Raw genomic sequence first — 16,907 nt, forward strand, 5'->3', positions numbered from 1 at the left:
GTTTAGTTCTTTGTCGATTCCTTTTCTTGCCAGACGATCCCGTTCTACATTTTCTCAGAGTCCTATGGAGGAAAAATGGCTGCTGGCATTGCTCTAGAACTTCATAAGGTAACGAGGAAGATGACTTTGTCGTCTTGGTTTCACCCAGAAACGGGCTGTTTTAATGTCTATTTTTAATTCTCACGTAGGTCAATAATTTCCCTAGGAGTTTCCAAATGATGTTTTTCTCCTGTTGTTCTGTTCACTTCTATTAGCTTCTATTCCTCCAGGAAGTGGAACTTGCCCTCATCATCAGGGACTAGTTAGGTAACTTGAAATAAGTTCCTTCTGGAAAAGCCAGAAAAATGCCTAATTCCTTCACTTTCATGACCAATGTTCAAAGTCAGGCTATTCATTGTTTTCTTATTTTAGATATCTGAATAGCTTGTGCAGTCACATAATTCAAAATTCCAAAACTATACAAGGGATAACGTAACAATTCTCTCCCTTGCCTCTGTCCCCCGCCTCTAAGGCAACCTCTGTTTCTTCTATACCTTTCCAGAGGTATGTCATGCCTATAAAAGCTAATTCAGCCGAAACCGGTTTGGCTCAGTGGATGGAGCGTCGGCCTGCAGACTGAGAGGTCCCGGGTTCGATTCCGGTCGGGGGCATGTACCTGGGTTGCAGGCACATCCCCAGTGGGAGATGTGCAGGAGGCAGCTGATCGATGTTTCTCTCTCATCAATGTTTCTGTCTTTCTATTTCTCTCCCTTCCTCTCTGTAAAAAATCAATAAAATATATTTTAAAAAAAAAAAAGCTAATTCACAGATATTCTTTTTTCCTGTTTTTATACAAATTGTAGTACTTACTATACACTATACTATGTCTCTTTTTAATTCAACAATATAGCTTAGAGATGTTTTCATATCAGTTTATAAAGAACTCCTTATTTTTTGTTTTGTTTGTTTATTTGTTTTTATCCTCCCCCAAGGATATTTTTTCCATTGATTTCTAGAGAGAATGGAAGGGAGGGAGGAGGGGGAGAGAGAGACAGAGAGAGAGAAACATTGATGTGAGAGAGAAACATTGATTAGTTGCCTCCTGCATTCGCCCCAACAAGGGCTGGGGAACCTGCAACCTAAGTACATGCCCTTGACTGGGAACTGAACCCGAGACCCTCTGGTCCTCGGGCCAATGCTCTAACCACTGAGCACCAGCCAGGGCTTTGTTGTTGTTTTTTAAATTGCATCATGTACCATGGAAATAGTCATAATTCATTTAGCCTATCCTAATATATGCAGATTGTTTCCAATTTCCTGCTACTGTATTACTGTTAAGTGAAAAAAGGAGGGTAGGGAAGAGGAGTATGAGCTCCTAGTCCTAAGGCCTCCTCCCACCCTTGGGGACACCCTGAGGAGGCCTCCCAGCCCTTCAGTGACTGCAGCGTGGGCAGTGAGGACTATTCCCAAGGAGCCCTCTGAGAAATTGGGCCTTGGGGCAGTGTCCCTCCTAAAAATATAGGGGATGTGCCAGACCCCACACACACCCTGCCCACACCCTTGTGAAACGAGTAGAGAGAAACTCAACAGTTCCCACTCATTTTGCAAAAGGTGTCAGGAAGGAGTTACTCTGGTTCTCTCGAGGGTATCAGGTCTTCGGAGACCTGGGGACTCCTGGAAAGGTGGGCAGAAGTTTTCTGGGCTCGGAAGGCAGTGTGTGAAGACGGGGCTCCCTCCTGTTGAGTCCCTTTGGCAAGGATGTTTCTTGGCTCCTTCTCTTTCAGGCCATTCAGCAAGGGACCATCAAGTGCAACTTTTCTGGGGTTGCTTTGGGCGACTCCTGGATCTCCCCTGTAGGTAAGTATGGAATTTGTAGACATTTCCTTACTTCCTTTCCCCACCCTTCCCTGGACCTTGGGGCTGTGTTATCCAGAAAAAAGAACAAGGCAATGGCATTTTTCTGAGTCCTTGGAGAAGTGAACACAGAATGTGTGTGCCCCAGGGCCATCCAAGAAATTTGGGGGGGAGAACTCATTTACACAGCATCCACCGTGGGCTGCTATGGACTGAACTTCATCCTCTTATTTGATTCTTATAACAAAAGAATCAAATTTTACAGTCGGAGACATTCTAAAGCGAGCATGTCAAACCCGCGGCCCGCGGGCCACATGCGGCCCATAACGAATATTTTTGTGGCCCAGCCAATATAACGGTGTGAGCAGTTATTTACAGTTATGAAAGGAAATGAGTCTCCTGTCAGACCCAGAATTACTGACACTCACCTTGGGTCAGTTTTGAAAGCAATCACTGCGAACAAGATTTCCTCCAAAGTAGGAAAGATAGTAGCAGAGAAGAGATGCCAAGTGTCAAGAAGAAAACTTTAATTTTTATCATTGCTCTTGTTCTTTTTTTAAAAAAATATATTTATTGGTTTTTTTTTTATTGCTTAAAGTATTACAAAGGGTATTACATATGAAAATATATTTATTGGTTTTTTACAGAGAGGAAGGGAGAGAGATAGAGAGTTAGAAACATCGATGAGAGAGAAACATCGATCAGCTGCCTCCTGCACATCTCCTACTGGGGAAGTGCCCGCAACCAAGGTACATGCCCTTGACAGGAATCGAACCTGGGACCCTTCAGTCCGCAGGCCGACGCTGTATCCACTGAGCCAAACCGGTTAGGGCTCTTGTTCTTTTTTTTATACTATACTTTTCAAAATAAACCTACGTTTCTATGAAAATTGAAGCTTTTGTTTTTTTGTGGCCCACATAAACTTAAACCTTGTTTATTTGGCCCGTGTCAGCCTTTGAGTTTGACATGTTTGTTCTAAAGGCCCCGAGGGGTAATGGAATTTGCTCTCTGACACACAGAATGGCATGGTCAGGAGTCAAACCCAAGTCTTGTCATCTTGTCCCCTGATGTGAGCATGAGCATTGCGGTGAACACCTCCTCTGTTGCTCATGTTGATGAGACAAGATTAGCATCAGGTGCTGCAACTCAGGTGCATAGTTTCATAACTTGAGCATCAGCATCCTTGTTGGGAGTACAGATAAAAGTTATTTATGTTGCAGACTTCCGGGGTGTGACTTCAGACATCTAAAATAGTCACCTTGCCTGGCCGGTGTGGCTCTGTGTTTGAGTGTCGAACAATAAACCAGGTCATGGTTTGATTCCCGGTCAGGACACATACCCAGGCTGTGGGCTCGCTCCCCTAGTGGGGGGCATGCAGGAGGCAGCCGCTCAGTGAGTCTCTCTCATCATTGATGTTTCTCTCTCTCTCTCCTTCTCCCTCCCTCTCTCTGAAATCAATAAAAACATATTTAAAATAGTTACCCGAGTGGGCTCACTCTAACATAGGATTCAGAATCAGCCCTGTTGACAGTTGGGTCAAAGAATTCTTTGTGGGGAGCGGTGCTGTGCAGTGTAGGACCATCTCTGCCCTTTGGATGCCGGTGTTTCCACTCCAGTATGACAATCAAAAATATTTCCAGACATTATCAAATGTCCCCAGGGGGACAGAATTACCCCTGGTTGAGAACTACCGCTCTAACCTAACAAAAGCTGACTTTTCACAGGCAAAACCAAATTATAAAGTTAGGAATCTGAAGAGAGTTGCCCGTGGAGGAGGGAGGGGAATAAGCTAGACAGGGACATGAGGGACCTTTCTAGGCTGTTTGTGCTCCATCTCTTGACTGAGGTGGTCGTTACATGGGAGTAAATGCGTTTACAGAGCCATGTCCCTAATGGATTCAGGACTTGGAATGGTTATATCTTCCCTCATTCTTGGCATCTCCAGGGAATAATGGCATAACCGAGATCAGAGTCATCATTGAGAGGAGGGCTGCTACTTGTTTGTCCTTCCTGGATGGACTTCCTAGGACAACAGGAAGCAGCGGATGCCTTGATCAGAAGCACAAGAGTCTAGCAGGGTTCTTGCCAGATGCCTCACTCAAAATTACAGCACTGGCTCCCACACTTCCTCCTGGGGTCTCATCAGTTTCACAACACGAAGCACTTTGCATGTGTTAACTTCCTTTAATCCTTTCAACAGCTCCATGGGATCGATGCTGTTATTATCCTGATTTTAGAGATGATGAAACTCAGAGAGGTTAAGCAATTTTTCTAGAGTCACACAGCTAAAGCCAGGACTCAAATCCAGGCAGCAGCCACTGGAATCCATGCACTTAACCATTATACTACGTTTCCTCCAGTAGACCTATAAGTTGAACCTCATGGCCTTACAAGTGCTTTTCATCTTGTCCAAAATCTTTTCACCTTGCCATGACCCCCCCCTTTGACTCTTCCTGTCCAGATCTTAGTCCCTCCTTCCAGACCACTTTAAGTATCACCCCTTCATCCCAGAAGTACTGCCCTTTTGAGGGAGAAGTCCTGTTAATTTCATGAACAATTACTACTGGCCTGCTGGGTAGTAGGTATTGTGTCAGGTGCTGGGAAAGACATACAGATGTGTTCCATGTCCTCAGTTCAGTATTGGAGCCATAGAACTATTTGTGACTATTTAAATTTAAATTAATTAAAATACAATGAAATTCTTTTTCTTTTTTTTATTGATTTCAGAGATGAAGGGAGAGGGAGAGAGAGATAGAAACATCAGTGATGGGAGAGAATGATCGGTCGGCTGCCTCCTGCATGTGCCCTGACTGAGAATCAAACCGTGATCTCCTGGTTCATAGGTCAATGCTCAACCACTGAGCCATACCAGCGGGGCTACAATAAAATTCTTAATTGTTCAGTTGCACTATATACATTTCCAGTGCCCAGTAGTCACGTGTGGCTGGTGACTATTGTATTGCACCACCCAGACACAGAGCATTTCCATTATTGCAGAAAATCCTCTTGGACATCTCAGGTCTGCACCAGAGGTCAGCAGACTATGACCTACAAGTCACGTCTGCCTTGCCACCCTGCTTTGGTGGATAAGTTTTTTATTGGGACAGTCACGCCCATTTATTTACATACTGTTTGGAGGCTGCAACAACAAAGTTGAGTAATTGCAACAGCGACCTGCAAAGCCACGAATATTTACTATTTGTACTTTTAGAGAAAAAATTTGTCAGTTCTTGGTCTAGATTAAGCAGGGCATGTGATGCATTGGAAAACTACAGACAATTTTGCATTTCAGGAAACTAGGGCACTAGCTTAAAGGTTGACTGGAGAGGTCATTGGGTAGGTAGGTTCAGGAGGGCCCGGTATGCCTGCATTTCTCAGGGTGTGTGTACTCAAGAATACCAGTCCGATGAGGTGCTATACAAAGGACTCTGTGGTCAAATAGGTTTTGGAAGTGTTAAACACGGGCTCCGCCTCCTTCAGTTTCACAAGCACATCAAAGGCTCTGTGAAGTCGTACATTAAAGAAATGTGTTATATTTTGCATAACCCCAAAGCTATTTCACCAAAGAATGTTTTCTTGTAATACCTAGATTAAAATTCTGTAGAACTGAGGTTATTTGAAACATACTTTGAGTTGAGATGCTTGGCCTTAAGGTACCACAGAAGGCTTTCAAGCAAAGGAGTGACATATTTAAATGTACTTTAAAATGTGTGATCCTTGATACTTCGTTGGCTGGCACATGTTTCAATGGCACTGGCCTAACCTAGCATCATGGTAATAGTGAACTTGTCTAAATCAAGCCCCCCTGTTCTCTTTGAAGTCTTACTCATGTTTATATCTTATAAAGCTCCTTACTGGCTTGAGGCCCTTTGTCAGCTCTCCATATATTTGTGGGACGGAGATGAATTGATTGGCAGTATAGCCACAGACACTGGAATTATGAAATCATTAGTCTTCTTCCTTAATTAGCAACTTGGCAGAAGCTAGTGTCCCCATATTGGAGGAGCAACCAGGAAGCAGAGCAGAAATGTGAGGGCGGGGGAAATATTTTAAGCTGTCAAATGGCTTTGAAGTCTGCAGATAAGAGCCTCTGCTGCATAAACAGCCTGCCTGTGGGGGTGCCATCTCTGGCTGACTCACTCACTGGGCCCAGTATCAGGCCAAATGAATGAGCCATTAGCACCGAGTCAACACAGGCCCCCACACCCTCCACCTTCCTCCCAGCCACGGAGACATAGCTCCTCTCCTGCATGGGCCCTGGTGCGCGAAGGGGCCCTGGGATGTAAAGCCACTGGTTCCCTTCTTCTGGCTCCTTCAGCTTTGGAAAGGAGGCTGGTTAGGTTTTTCTTGGGAAGGATGGAGCCATGACCGACTTACTTTGTTACGTGTGGTTTCCTTTAGATTCGGTGCTCTCCTGGGGACCTTACCTGTACAGCATGGTAAGTAGGTGGGGCCTCACCTCTGCACCCTCCGTCGTCAGCAGCCCAGCAGACCTCTTCTGGTTCTGTCCTCAGGAAAGACAAAGCTAGCTGAGTGCTTTGTCGACACTGCTCCTTAGGGACTTGCAGCCCATATCAAATTGGAGACCTTAAGCTATCGCTAGCCTTGGGGACAAATTTAAAGAAACATCAGCACAGTTATCCCGTTTCTTCAGGGACAAGAAACACAGCTTTTTAAATCCCCTCAGCTCTTTATTATAAAAATGTTCAGCCCTACCTGGTTTGGCTCAGTGGATAGAGCCTCGACCTGCGGACTGAAGGTTCCATGGTTCCATTCCAGTCAAGGGCATGAGCTCAGGTTTTGGGCTCGATTCCCAGTAGGGGGCATGCAGAAGGCAGCGGATCAATGATTCTCTCTCATCATTGATGTTTTCTATCTCTCCCTCTCTTTTCCTCTCTGAAATCAATAAAGACATATTTTTTATATGTTCAAATATGCAGGAAAGTGAAAAGATCACTATGAACACCCATATACCCACCATCTAGACCAGCCGTGGGCAAACTACGGCCCGCGGGCCGGATCCGGCCCGTTTGAAATGAATAAAACTAAAAAAAAAAAAAAAAAGACCGTACCCTTTTATGTAATGATGTTTACTTTGAATTTATATTAGTTCACACAAACACTCCATCCATGCTTTTGTTCCGGCCCTCCGGTCCAGTTTAAGAACCCATTGTGGCCCTCGAGTCAAAAAGTTTGCCCACCCCTGATCTAGACTCTGTTAACATTTTGTTGTATTTTTTCCATAAAAAAGATGTGACTTGGACACTTTCGGATGTAAACTCCCCTTCCTCCTCCCCACTCCTTCTGTTACCCAGCCCTAACTGTAGCAAAGCCCGGTCTGTGTTTCTAAGCAAAGTGGGCTCCTGTGCCGTCCCTTTGCCTTGCAGTCTCTTCTCGATGACCAAGGCCTGGCAGAGGTGTCTCAGGTGGCAGAGCAAGTCCTGGATGCCGTGAATAAGGGGCTCTACAAGGAGGCCACCCAGCTGTGGGGAAAAGCAGAAATGGTCGTTGAACAGGTAACGGCACACGCTCGGGGGTTTCTTTCCCATGACTGAAGGGCCCTTGGTTGGTGTGGGAGGATTGGGAGGTCTATCCTGAGCCGCTCCAAAAGTCAGCTGCTGCTGCCTGTGCATTAACACACGGCTCGTGGTTTTTCTCCTGCGGCATCTTTGCTCGGCTCCTATGAGCTGCTCCCCCCCCCCCCACCCCCACCCCGTGCCCCACAGGCTGGGCTGACTGAGCCTGCCGAGAGCTGCATTTCTTTCTGGCAGATTTACAAAGAGAAATCTGGCCTTGGATAGGATGGAGGGCCAGGTGCCTTTCTGTTCTGCAACGTTGATAATGGAGAAATAAAGACAGCAAACAGCCAAATATACTTGTATATTTCAGAACACGGACGGGGTGAACTTCTATAACATCCTAACTAAAACTGCTCCCATGTTCACCACGAGCTCAAGCCTAGAATTCACCCAGAGCCACCTAGGTGAGTGAACCTGGAAGTTGCTGGACCCTGTCTCATCCTCTGTGTGAAATGAAACCAATTTTTTTTTTATTGCTTAAAGTATTACAAAGGGTATTACATATGTGTCCATTTTATCCCCCCGCCCTAGACAGTCCCCTAGCCTCCCCTATCCCCCAGTGTCTTATGTCCATTGGTTATGCTTATATGCATGCATACAAGTCCTTTAGTTGATCTCTTACCCCCCTACCTCCTGCCCCCCAACCCTCCCCGGCCTTCCCGCTGCAGTTTGACAATCTGTTTGAGGCAGCTCTGCCTCTGTATCTATTATTGTTCAAAAGTTTATAATGGTCTCTATTATCCATGAATGAGTGAGATCATGTGGTATTTTTCCTTCATTGACTGGCTTATTTCACTTAGCATAATGCTCTCCAGTTCCATTCATGACGTTGCAAATGGCAAGAGTTCCTTCCTTTTTACAGCAGCATAGTATTCCATCGTGTAGATGTACCACAGTTTTCTAATCCATTCAGCTACTGATGGGCACTTGGGCTGTTTCCACATCTTAGCTATGGTGAATTGTGCTGCTATGAACATAGGGGTGCATATATCCTTTCTGATTGGTGTTTCTGGTTTCTTGGGATATATTCCCAGAAGTGGAATCACAGGGTCAAATGGGAGTTCCATTTTCAGTTTTTTAAGGAAACTCCATACTGTCTTCCATAGTGGCTGCACCAGTCTGCATTCCCACCAGCAGTGCACAAGTGTTCCTTTTTCTCCACATCCTCTCCAGCACTTGTCGTTTGTTGATTTGTTGATGATAGCCAGTCTGACAGGTGTGAGATGGTACCTCATTGTTGTTTTGATTTGCATCTCTCGGATGATTAGTGACTTTGAGCATGTTTTCATATGTCTCTTGGCTTTCTGAATGTCCTCTTTTGAAAGGTGTCTATTTAGGTCCTTTGCCCATTTTTTGATTGGATTGTTTATCTTCCTTTTGTTAAGTTGTATGAGTTCCCTATAAATTTTGGAGATTAGGCCCTTATCAGATATGACATTGGCAAATATGTTTTCCCACACAGTGGGTTTTCTCGTTGTTTTGTTGATGGTTTCTTTTGCTGTGCAGAAGCTTTTTATTTTGATGTAGTCCCATTTGTTCATTTTCTCTTTAGTTTCAAGTGCCCTAGGAGCTGTATCAGTGAAGAAATTGCTTCGGCATATGTCTGAGATTTTGTTGCCTTTGGATTCTTCTAGAATTTTTATGGTTTCCTGTCGTGCATTTAAGTCCTTTATCCATTTTGAGTTTATTTTTGTGTATGGTGTAAGTTGGTGGTCTAGTTTCATTTTCTTGCATATATCCGTCCAATTTTCCCAACACCATTTATTGAAGAGATTATCTTGGCTCCATTGTATGTTCTTGCCTCCTTTGTCCAATTTCTTTTCAAAGCTTTATTTTATTCATTTATTTTATTTTTATTTTTTAAATTAAATTTTTATTTTTGAAGGTATCATATATGTCCCCTTTTTCCCTCTATTGACCTCTTCTAGCCCGCCCTCAACCCCCACCCCCCACCCCAGGCCTCCACCACCCTATTATCTGTGTCCTTGGGTTATGCATATTTGCATACAAGTTCTTTGGTTGATCCCTTCCCACCCATTTACTTATTCATTTATTTATTTTAAATGATAGTTGGCCCACACTGTTATATTGGTTTCAGGTGTACAACACAGTGATTCAACATCTGTACACCTTAGAAAGTGTAGAAAGTGATCACCACAGTAAGTCTAGTAACCATCTGTCACCGGACTATAAAGCTTCATTAGTATATAATTCACATGCCATAAAATTCACCCCTTTTGAGTCTATATGCTGTGGCTTTTAGTGCACTCACAGAGTTGTGCAATCCTCACCACAATCCAGTTCCAGACCGTTTCCCAGAAAGATCCCACATGTCTGTGTGCCGCTGATTCAGCACCAGGCAGCCACTCCTCTGCTCTCTGTTCGTCTAGACTTGCCTTTTCAGGGCATCTTGTAGAAATGGCTTCATGCAATAGGTCATCTGTGGAACATCTGGCTTCTTTCACGTAGTATGTTTGAAGTTTGGAAACCAGCTTCTGCACCCTGGATGACGATGCCAGACCTCCTGCAGGCTGGGTTGAGCTGTCTTTCAGCTGCCCCAGCATCACGGTGGGTGCCACATGTGGCATCCTCCTCCTTTAGGGGCGGATCAAGGCCGCAGGGGTCCTCTAGATGCCACTGCTCGCTGGTTTCTTTTGGCCATGCTGGCTACTCTCCGCGGCCCCAAAGTACTTGAAATGCAGGAACCAACACTGATAAATCCTCTCCAGTTTCAATGTGTTTCTGTTTTCTTCCTCCATCTGGGGTGAATCAAGGTGACACTTTTCATTTCCCCGCCCAAAGCCTCCCTCTTCGCACAGCAGCTTGGAAAAGTCCTCCTGGTCTCATTTTCACTCCTTTGACTCACTGTGTACGTCTGTTTCAGTTCAGCTTTACCAACGTCACGTGAGACACCTGAATCGCGACGACTTAAACCAGCTCATGAACGGGCCCATCAGAACGAAGCTCAAAATTATTCCCAAGGATTGCTCCTGGGGAGGTAACTCTTGCGACCTAATTAAGTGCCACTTGTGGAGTTGGGGAGGAGGTGAAGAAAGGTGCAAATTCAAAGGCCTTAATTGGTAGAATGGGTTTTGTTAGTGGTGACGATCATATGTTGCAGGTAGAACAGTGTTATTGTCCACATTTTGTAGAGGAGCAAAAAAAGACAGTAAGTGACATGCCAGATTTGGTTCAAAGTCAGAGGTTGGTTGGGAGAGAAATGCCGTGGTTGGTTACGAGGTGATTGTTGAAACCAGGTGTGAGTACGCTATCAGTTTGAAGTTTTCCATAATAGCAAGCTGAGATATAGAAAAGCCATGCCTGAGGTCACAGTTGGTTACAGGTGTGACTTCTAGACAAAGGTCCTTTTGGACAGGTTTGACCAGTTCTCTGGCCGGGCTCCTCCTGGTGCGGGATGTGGTCCAAGCGTTTACCGCCTTCTGGCCTGAAGGCCATAGTGAGGAAATGTTGGGGTCCTCAGAGACCAGGCCAGGTGGAAATCTTGGGTAAGGACCCGGTTAGTCCTGTGGAAAGGCCGGAAGCCAGTGGAATGCCCAGGCTCCTGGAGGGGAAACACTCCATGCTGGGGAGAGTTTCGTTGATCCCCCAAAGTGATGGTCGGGAGGTTTTCTAGGGCGGCCCTGTGACAGCTGCTGAGACTCTGGGGACACGGGCCATCCTCCCCACCTGCAGAGAGCTGAAGGCTCATCCTAGACCTGGTGTCATCTCCTCCTCAGAGTTTTCTAGAAATGAAAAAAGTTAATGTGATCAAATAAGAAGAATGTGGTGTCAGTGCTACAAGGGATGAGGACAGCTGTGGGGAGCTATTGTGGCGTCGAGAAGAAAACATGAGCAGCCACAGGGCCAGGTCCAGCTCAGGCTCCTGTGAGCACATGTGTGCAGCCCAAGACCTTCATTTTATCTTCATTTACGGCGGTGTTTTCCAGCCCCTGCTTCTCTGGTGGAAGGGTGGGTTGGGTGGACGGGCCTAGTGACTACTTTTTTTCAGCCAAACTCTCTTTGGCTCTGGGTGTGTCTATGTAGGTTTGGAAAGGACAGAGTGACCTTGGCCAATACCCCCAGTGTCTTGAGTTCCAGTTTGTGTTTAAGCCTACATGCTCTGGAGTCAGCCAGGCCTGCTTTCCTATCTCAGTTTGCCATTGACCAGCTGTTTCGACTCGGACATGTGTTGTAGCCTCTCTGAGCCTCATTTTCTTTAACCTTTGTACAAGTTAAGAGACCTTACCTCCCAGGGTAGTGAAAAAGAGGAAATGAGATGTTGCTTATAAAGTACAGTAACTAGCAAATAAAAATAAATGCATACACTATTGTTATTGTTCGGTATTATGATGATGGTGGAGTTGGTGGTGGTCAGGAGTCCACTGGGAATCTGTACTGACCAGCTCCTCCTGCCGGGGACTCGCCCGCCACGTGGTCACCTTCTCCTCTTGCCTGGGACTATTCCTCCACAGGCTTACTGAGGGCGAACTCTAAATTGGTCTGGGTCTGATCTGGTTTATCACTAGGGTAGCCTCACTTGTTCAAAACTTAGAACTTGGCCCTAATCGGTTTTCTCAGTGGTTAGAGCGTCAGTCCATGGACTGAAGGGTCCCAGGGTCGATTCCAGTCAAGGGCATGTACCTCGATTGCAGGCTGCATCCCCGGCACTGGTCAGGACCTATGCAGGAGGCAACCAATCAGTGTGTCTCTCTCTCTGTCTTTCCCCCTCCCTCCCACTCTCTCTGAAAATCAATGGAATAAATATCCTTGAGTTGAGGATTAATAAACAAACAAACAAAAATGCCATCACTGTCATCACCACACTTGAGAGAGCAGAGCATGTGCTGTTTATGCTTGCCTTCTGCACAACCAGCTCAGGGCATGGAGACCCAGGCTGGTTGGTCCCTGTGGGTGAAGCATCTGTGTGTTCAGTCTTTTGGGTGCTACACCAGGCTTACATTTGGGTGCCAGGGCCCAGAATGCTCTGGGCTGGAAGGTACCTCTTATTCTGGTGGATTCCAAGCTGCTCCCTCTTTCTCCTTCCTCATGTGCAGGCCAGGCTAACAACGTTTTCCTGAACATGGAGGAGGACTTCATGAAGCCAGCCATCAGCGTGGTGGACGAGTTGCTGGAAGCTGGGGTCAACGTGACGGTGTATAACGGACAGCTCGATCTCATCGTGGACACCATGGGTAAGAACCCACTCCGAGTGGCACGTGGAGGCTGTGTCTGGGGTTGAGCTGGAAGGGAACTGGCCTCAGGCACATCCGTCTTGGGGCTGGTGACATTGAGCCTAGGAAGAAGGCCATTTCCCATTTACCCATCCACCCCTGACCTTGATTCTTGGAAGAGGGTGGAGCCACCTGAGGCTGTGATCCCTCAGAGAAGTGTAGGTCCATCCAACTGTTGAGGCCCTTCAGTGCAGTTAACGAAAAAACAACACCTACCCCCACCACAAAAATAAAAAAGAAGACATTTTTCTGACCACTGGACAGATGGACTATTTCATTGAGGGAAAACCTTGCAGGGTGATTTAAGACTGAACCCTAAGGACTCTGTAAAACGAGGACCCGGGGGAAGTGGTCTTTACAGAGCCACTGTCACACTGGCTGTCAGCGCATGCCCACTTCTGGGGTCAGCAGGGCCAGGAGAAGCACGGGGGCAGGTGCTCCGAACCAGCAGGCCAGCCAGACGTGGGGTCTGCTGGGTGTGGTGTGTTTCTTAGCGTCAGCAGGACTGAATCTTTCTGTGACTTGTAAGCCAAGGGCGCTAAGGACAACATGAAGAGGTTCTACAATTCTTCCCACATTTCTAACCCGAGACTTCTCAGTCCCCCTGACAGCTACCACCTCCCAGTCCCAGATGGCCTCCCTCCAGAGCATACGGCAGTGGGAGAGTGAGAGGCGGAAACTGGTCGGGCTCCCCAGCTGCTGGGTTTCCCCATAGGCCTGGGTATCATGGGAGCTTGCTAAAAATGCAGACTCTCAGGCCCCACCCAGACCTACTGAGTCAGAACTTGCATTTTTAGAAGGGGAAGGGTTTTTTCCCCTTTTAAAAGCAATTTATTAAATTTATTGGGATGACATTGCTTAATAGGATTATATAGATTTCAAGTGTACACTTCTATAATACACCATCTGTCTATTTCATGGTATGTTCACCACCCAAAGTCAAGTCTGCTTCTGTTACCATTTATCCCCCCCTTCACCCTTTTCTACCTCCCCCCACCCCCTTTCCTTCTGATAATCACCATACTGTGGTCTGTGTCTATGAATTTTTGTTTGTTTGTTTGTTGATTTTAGTTTTATGTCCCGTATACGAGTGAAATCATATGGTTCTTGACTTTTCCCATCTGACTTATTTTCATTAGCATGATATTCTCAAGATCCATCCATGTTGTCACAAATGACAGTATTTCCTCTTTTGTTATGGCTGAGTATTCCGTTGTATATCTGTACCACATCTTCTTTATTCAGTCCTCTACTAAAGTATGCTTAGGTTGTTCCCCTGTCTTGGCCATCATCAATAATGCTGCAATGCACATGGGGGTGCATATATCTTTATGAATAAATGTTTTCAAACTTTTCAGGTAGATGCCCAGAAGAGGGGTTGCTGGGTGATATGGTAGCTCTATTCTTGATTTTTTGAGAGCCTTCCATATGGTTTCCCATGGTGGCTGTACCAGTTTACATCACCACCAGCAATGAATGCGGGTTCCTTTTTCTCCACAACCTCTCCAACACCTGTTATTACTTGTCTTTTTGATGCTATCCATTCTAACAGCTGTGACATGGTATTTCATTGTGTGTGTTTTTTAAATATATTTTTATTGATTTCAGAGAGGAAGGGAGAGGGAGAGAGAGAGATATCAATGACAAGACAGAACCATCAATAGGCTGCCTCCTGCATGCCCCACACTGGGGATTGAGCCTGCAATCCGGGCATGTGCCCTGACTGGGAATCCAACCGTGATCTCCTGGTCCATAGGTGGACATTCAACCACTGAGCCAAGCCAGCCAGGCTCATTGTGGTTTTGATTTGCATTTTACAAGGGTGAGTTTTATGCACATTATTATGCTTTGGGAAAAGCCAAGTTACACGAACTAGGTTGTTTGTTTTTAATTATATATGAGGGTTTATTCCAATACTGCCGGCAGTATGGGAGAGCTGCAGGTCATTCACAAAAATCAGCTCTGCAGCCCCCCATAAGCCAGCTGCTTATATAGGGTAAGACTAGATTACAGGGGGAGGTAGGGATTACAGGAATAGGGAAGTTGACAATGCAGGCTGGGGTGGGACTAGGACCTAGATTTCTTTCTACTCTGCCCCACAGTTAATGCCAGGCCCTTCTCTGTCCCTCTCATCAGGTCAGGAGGCCTGGGTAAGGAAACTGAAGTGGACGGAACTGTCCAAGTTCAATCAGCTGAAGTGGAAGCCCCTGTACAATGACCCTACATCTTCCGAGACGTCTGCTTTTGTCAAGAGCCACAAGAACCTGGCTTTCTACTGGATTCTCAAAGCTGGACACATGGTGAGAGAGAGGCTGCTTTTGTTCCAGATCTAAATCCTTCTGAGAGGGACGCCATGGGCAGCTGATTATGCCTAGGTGCACTGCCTACACGCGTTGGTCTTACACGAAGCACTTTGGGCTTGAAAGTGTTTCAAGGTCTGTAACAAAATTCTGCCTTAAGCGCTTCATTCATTGAAGCCTAGAAATTTTCATTTAAAGGAGCAAATCTTCCTGAGAGAGTTAAACTGGGCTCTCTGTCCCTTACTCTTCTTAAAAATATATATATATTCTTATTGATTTCAGAGAGGAAGGGAGAGAGAGAGAGAAACATCAATGATGAGAGAGAATCATTGATCGGTTGCCTTCTGCATGCCCCCTACTGGGGATTGAGCCAGAAACCTAGGCGCGTGCCCTCACCAGGAATCGAACTGTGACCTCCTGGTTCATAGGTCGATGCTCAACCACTGAGCCATGCTGGCTGGGCTGTCCCTTACTCTTTAGTTTAAATGAATCTATGCTACTTTCCTCTTAACAGTTTGTCCTGAAGGAACAACTTGTCCTAGAGGAAGAAGGGAGTCATTGTCTTTCCTTGACATTTTCAGGAAGTGGTGCTCGGTAAAGCTGGGTGCCAGTGCGTGGTGCACAGTAGGGGAGTGTCTGCCAGCAGCTTTGGCTCCAGGGGCTCCAGGATCTCAGTTTGGAAGAGGCCTTGCCTGCTGAGATGGGCAGGGGGGCTATCACACTTCTGCATTTGCAAACCGAGCCTGCTATCTTCCCTCGGGTTGTAAGTTGGTAGAGTGGCTTTCTGTGCGCTGAAGGAGATGGTGGAGGGCCGAATCCACTACACACACATGCACACGTGCACAGGCATGCACACCCCGGCCAAGGAGCCAAAGGGAGGAATCCCAGGAAGCAGAAGGCCAGGGGCTTCCCTCACGCTGTGCTTTGGTCTGGCCACGTAAACACAGAGTCTCTCTTCTTCCCAGGATGGTGGTTTCCTGTCAGGTGTTGGTTGAGAGGGACATTCAGGTGCCCTCTGGCCTGCCCTCCCCTCTTGGCTCCATTGTGCTCAGGACAGAATCTCCATAGAGAAGTGTCTGGAAAATGGGCTGAGGGGACTGGTCTTGTGTTGGCACAGCAAACACATAGTATGTTTACCTGGATTGCTGAAGAGGTATTAAGAGATTGGGGTGGGGGGGGTGGCAAAGACCCCTTCCCACAGGCTACTCCTTAGGGACATTACTGGCCCCCACCTGGGGTCCGTTTTGTCCCCAGAGACTTTGGCAGTGACTGGAGACATTTTTGGTTGGCATAGTTAGGGGGAGGTTGCTGCTGGTACCTGGTGGGTAGAAGTCAGGACCCTGGTCAACAGCCCACCATGCACAGGACACCCCTGTGCAGCCCAGTGTCAGTGGTGTCAAGGTTGAGAAAGCCTGATATGGAGGAAGGGAGCTGGGGTATCTGGTACACTCGGTCTCACAATACTGTATTTATTTACACAATTGACCACAGACGCCGTAGTCTTTTTTCTTTTTTCCAATTACAGTTTACTTTCAATATTATATTTTGTATTGGTTTCAGGTGTTTAGCATAGTGGTTAGACAATCATAGACTTCATAAACTATTCCCCCTCCCCCCACCCCCCTCCCCACCCCCGAAATTTCCAGTTACTCACCTGGCTCCATGCAGTTATTACTATATTATTGGCTATATTCCCTGTGCTGTACTTCACATCCCCGTGACTATTCTGTAACTACCCATTTTTACTTCTTAGTCCCTTCACCTCTTCCCCTGTCTCCTGACCCCCTCCCCTCTGGCAACTACCAATCTGCTCTCTGTCTCTGAGTCTGTTTCCGTTTTGTTTGTTTATTTTGTTCTTTATTTTCCACACATAAGTGAATTATATGGTGTTTGCACAGACAACGTATTCTTAACCTCTCTGACCTTTAGTTTCCTCTCAAGAACTTCCTGGAAGTGAAAATGCT

General features: G+C 46.2%; 1 protein-coding gene across 4 annotated transcripts in view; it reads left to right on the forward strand.

The window, feature by feature from the left end:
* The window catches only part of SCPEP1 (serine carboxypeptidase 1), a 40,670-nt gene that overhangs the window by 9,147 nt on the left and 14,616 nt on the right, over nt 1-16,907 (forward strand). For all 4 annotated transcript variants that reach the window (XM_081110721.1, XM_081110720.1, XM_081110719.1 and 1 more), the window contains exons 5-12: nt 34-108; nt 1,764-1,836; nt 6,235-6,272; nt 7,221-7,349; nt 7,723-7,816; nt 10,297-10,410; nt 12,467-12,604; nt 14,780-14,943. In XM_081110721.1, the coding sequence (XP_080966847.1) occupies nt 34-108; nt 1,764-1,836; nt 6,235-6,272; nt 7,221-7,349; nt 7,723-7,816; nt 10,297-10,410; nt 12,467-12,604; nt 14,780-14,943 (825 nt within the window). The remainder of the gene's footprint in view (nt 1-33; nt 109-1,763; nt 1,837-6,234; nt 6,273-7,220; nt 7,350-7,722; nt 7,817-10,296; nt 10,411-12,466; nt 12,605-14,779; nt 14,944-16,907) is intronic.

The sequence above is a fragment of the Myotis nattereri genome, assembly GCF_964212035.1.
Source record: "Myotis nattereri genome assembly, chromosome: 16".
NCBI classification, from domain to species: Eukaryota; Metazoa; Chordata; class Mammalia; order Chiroptera; family Vespertilionidae; genus Myotis; species Myotis nattereri.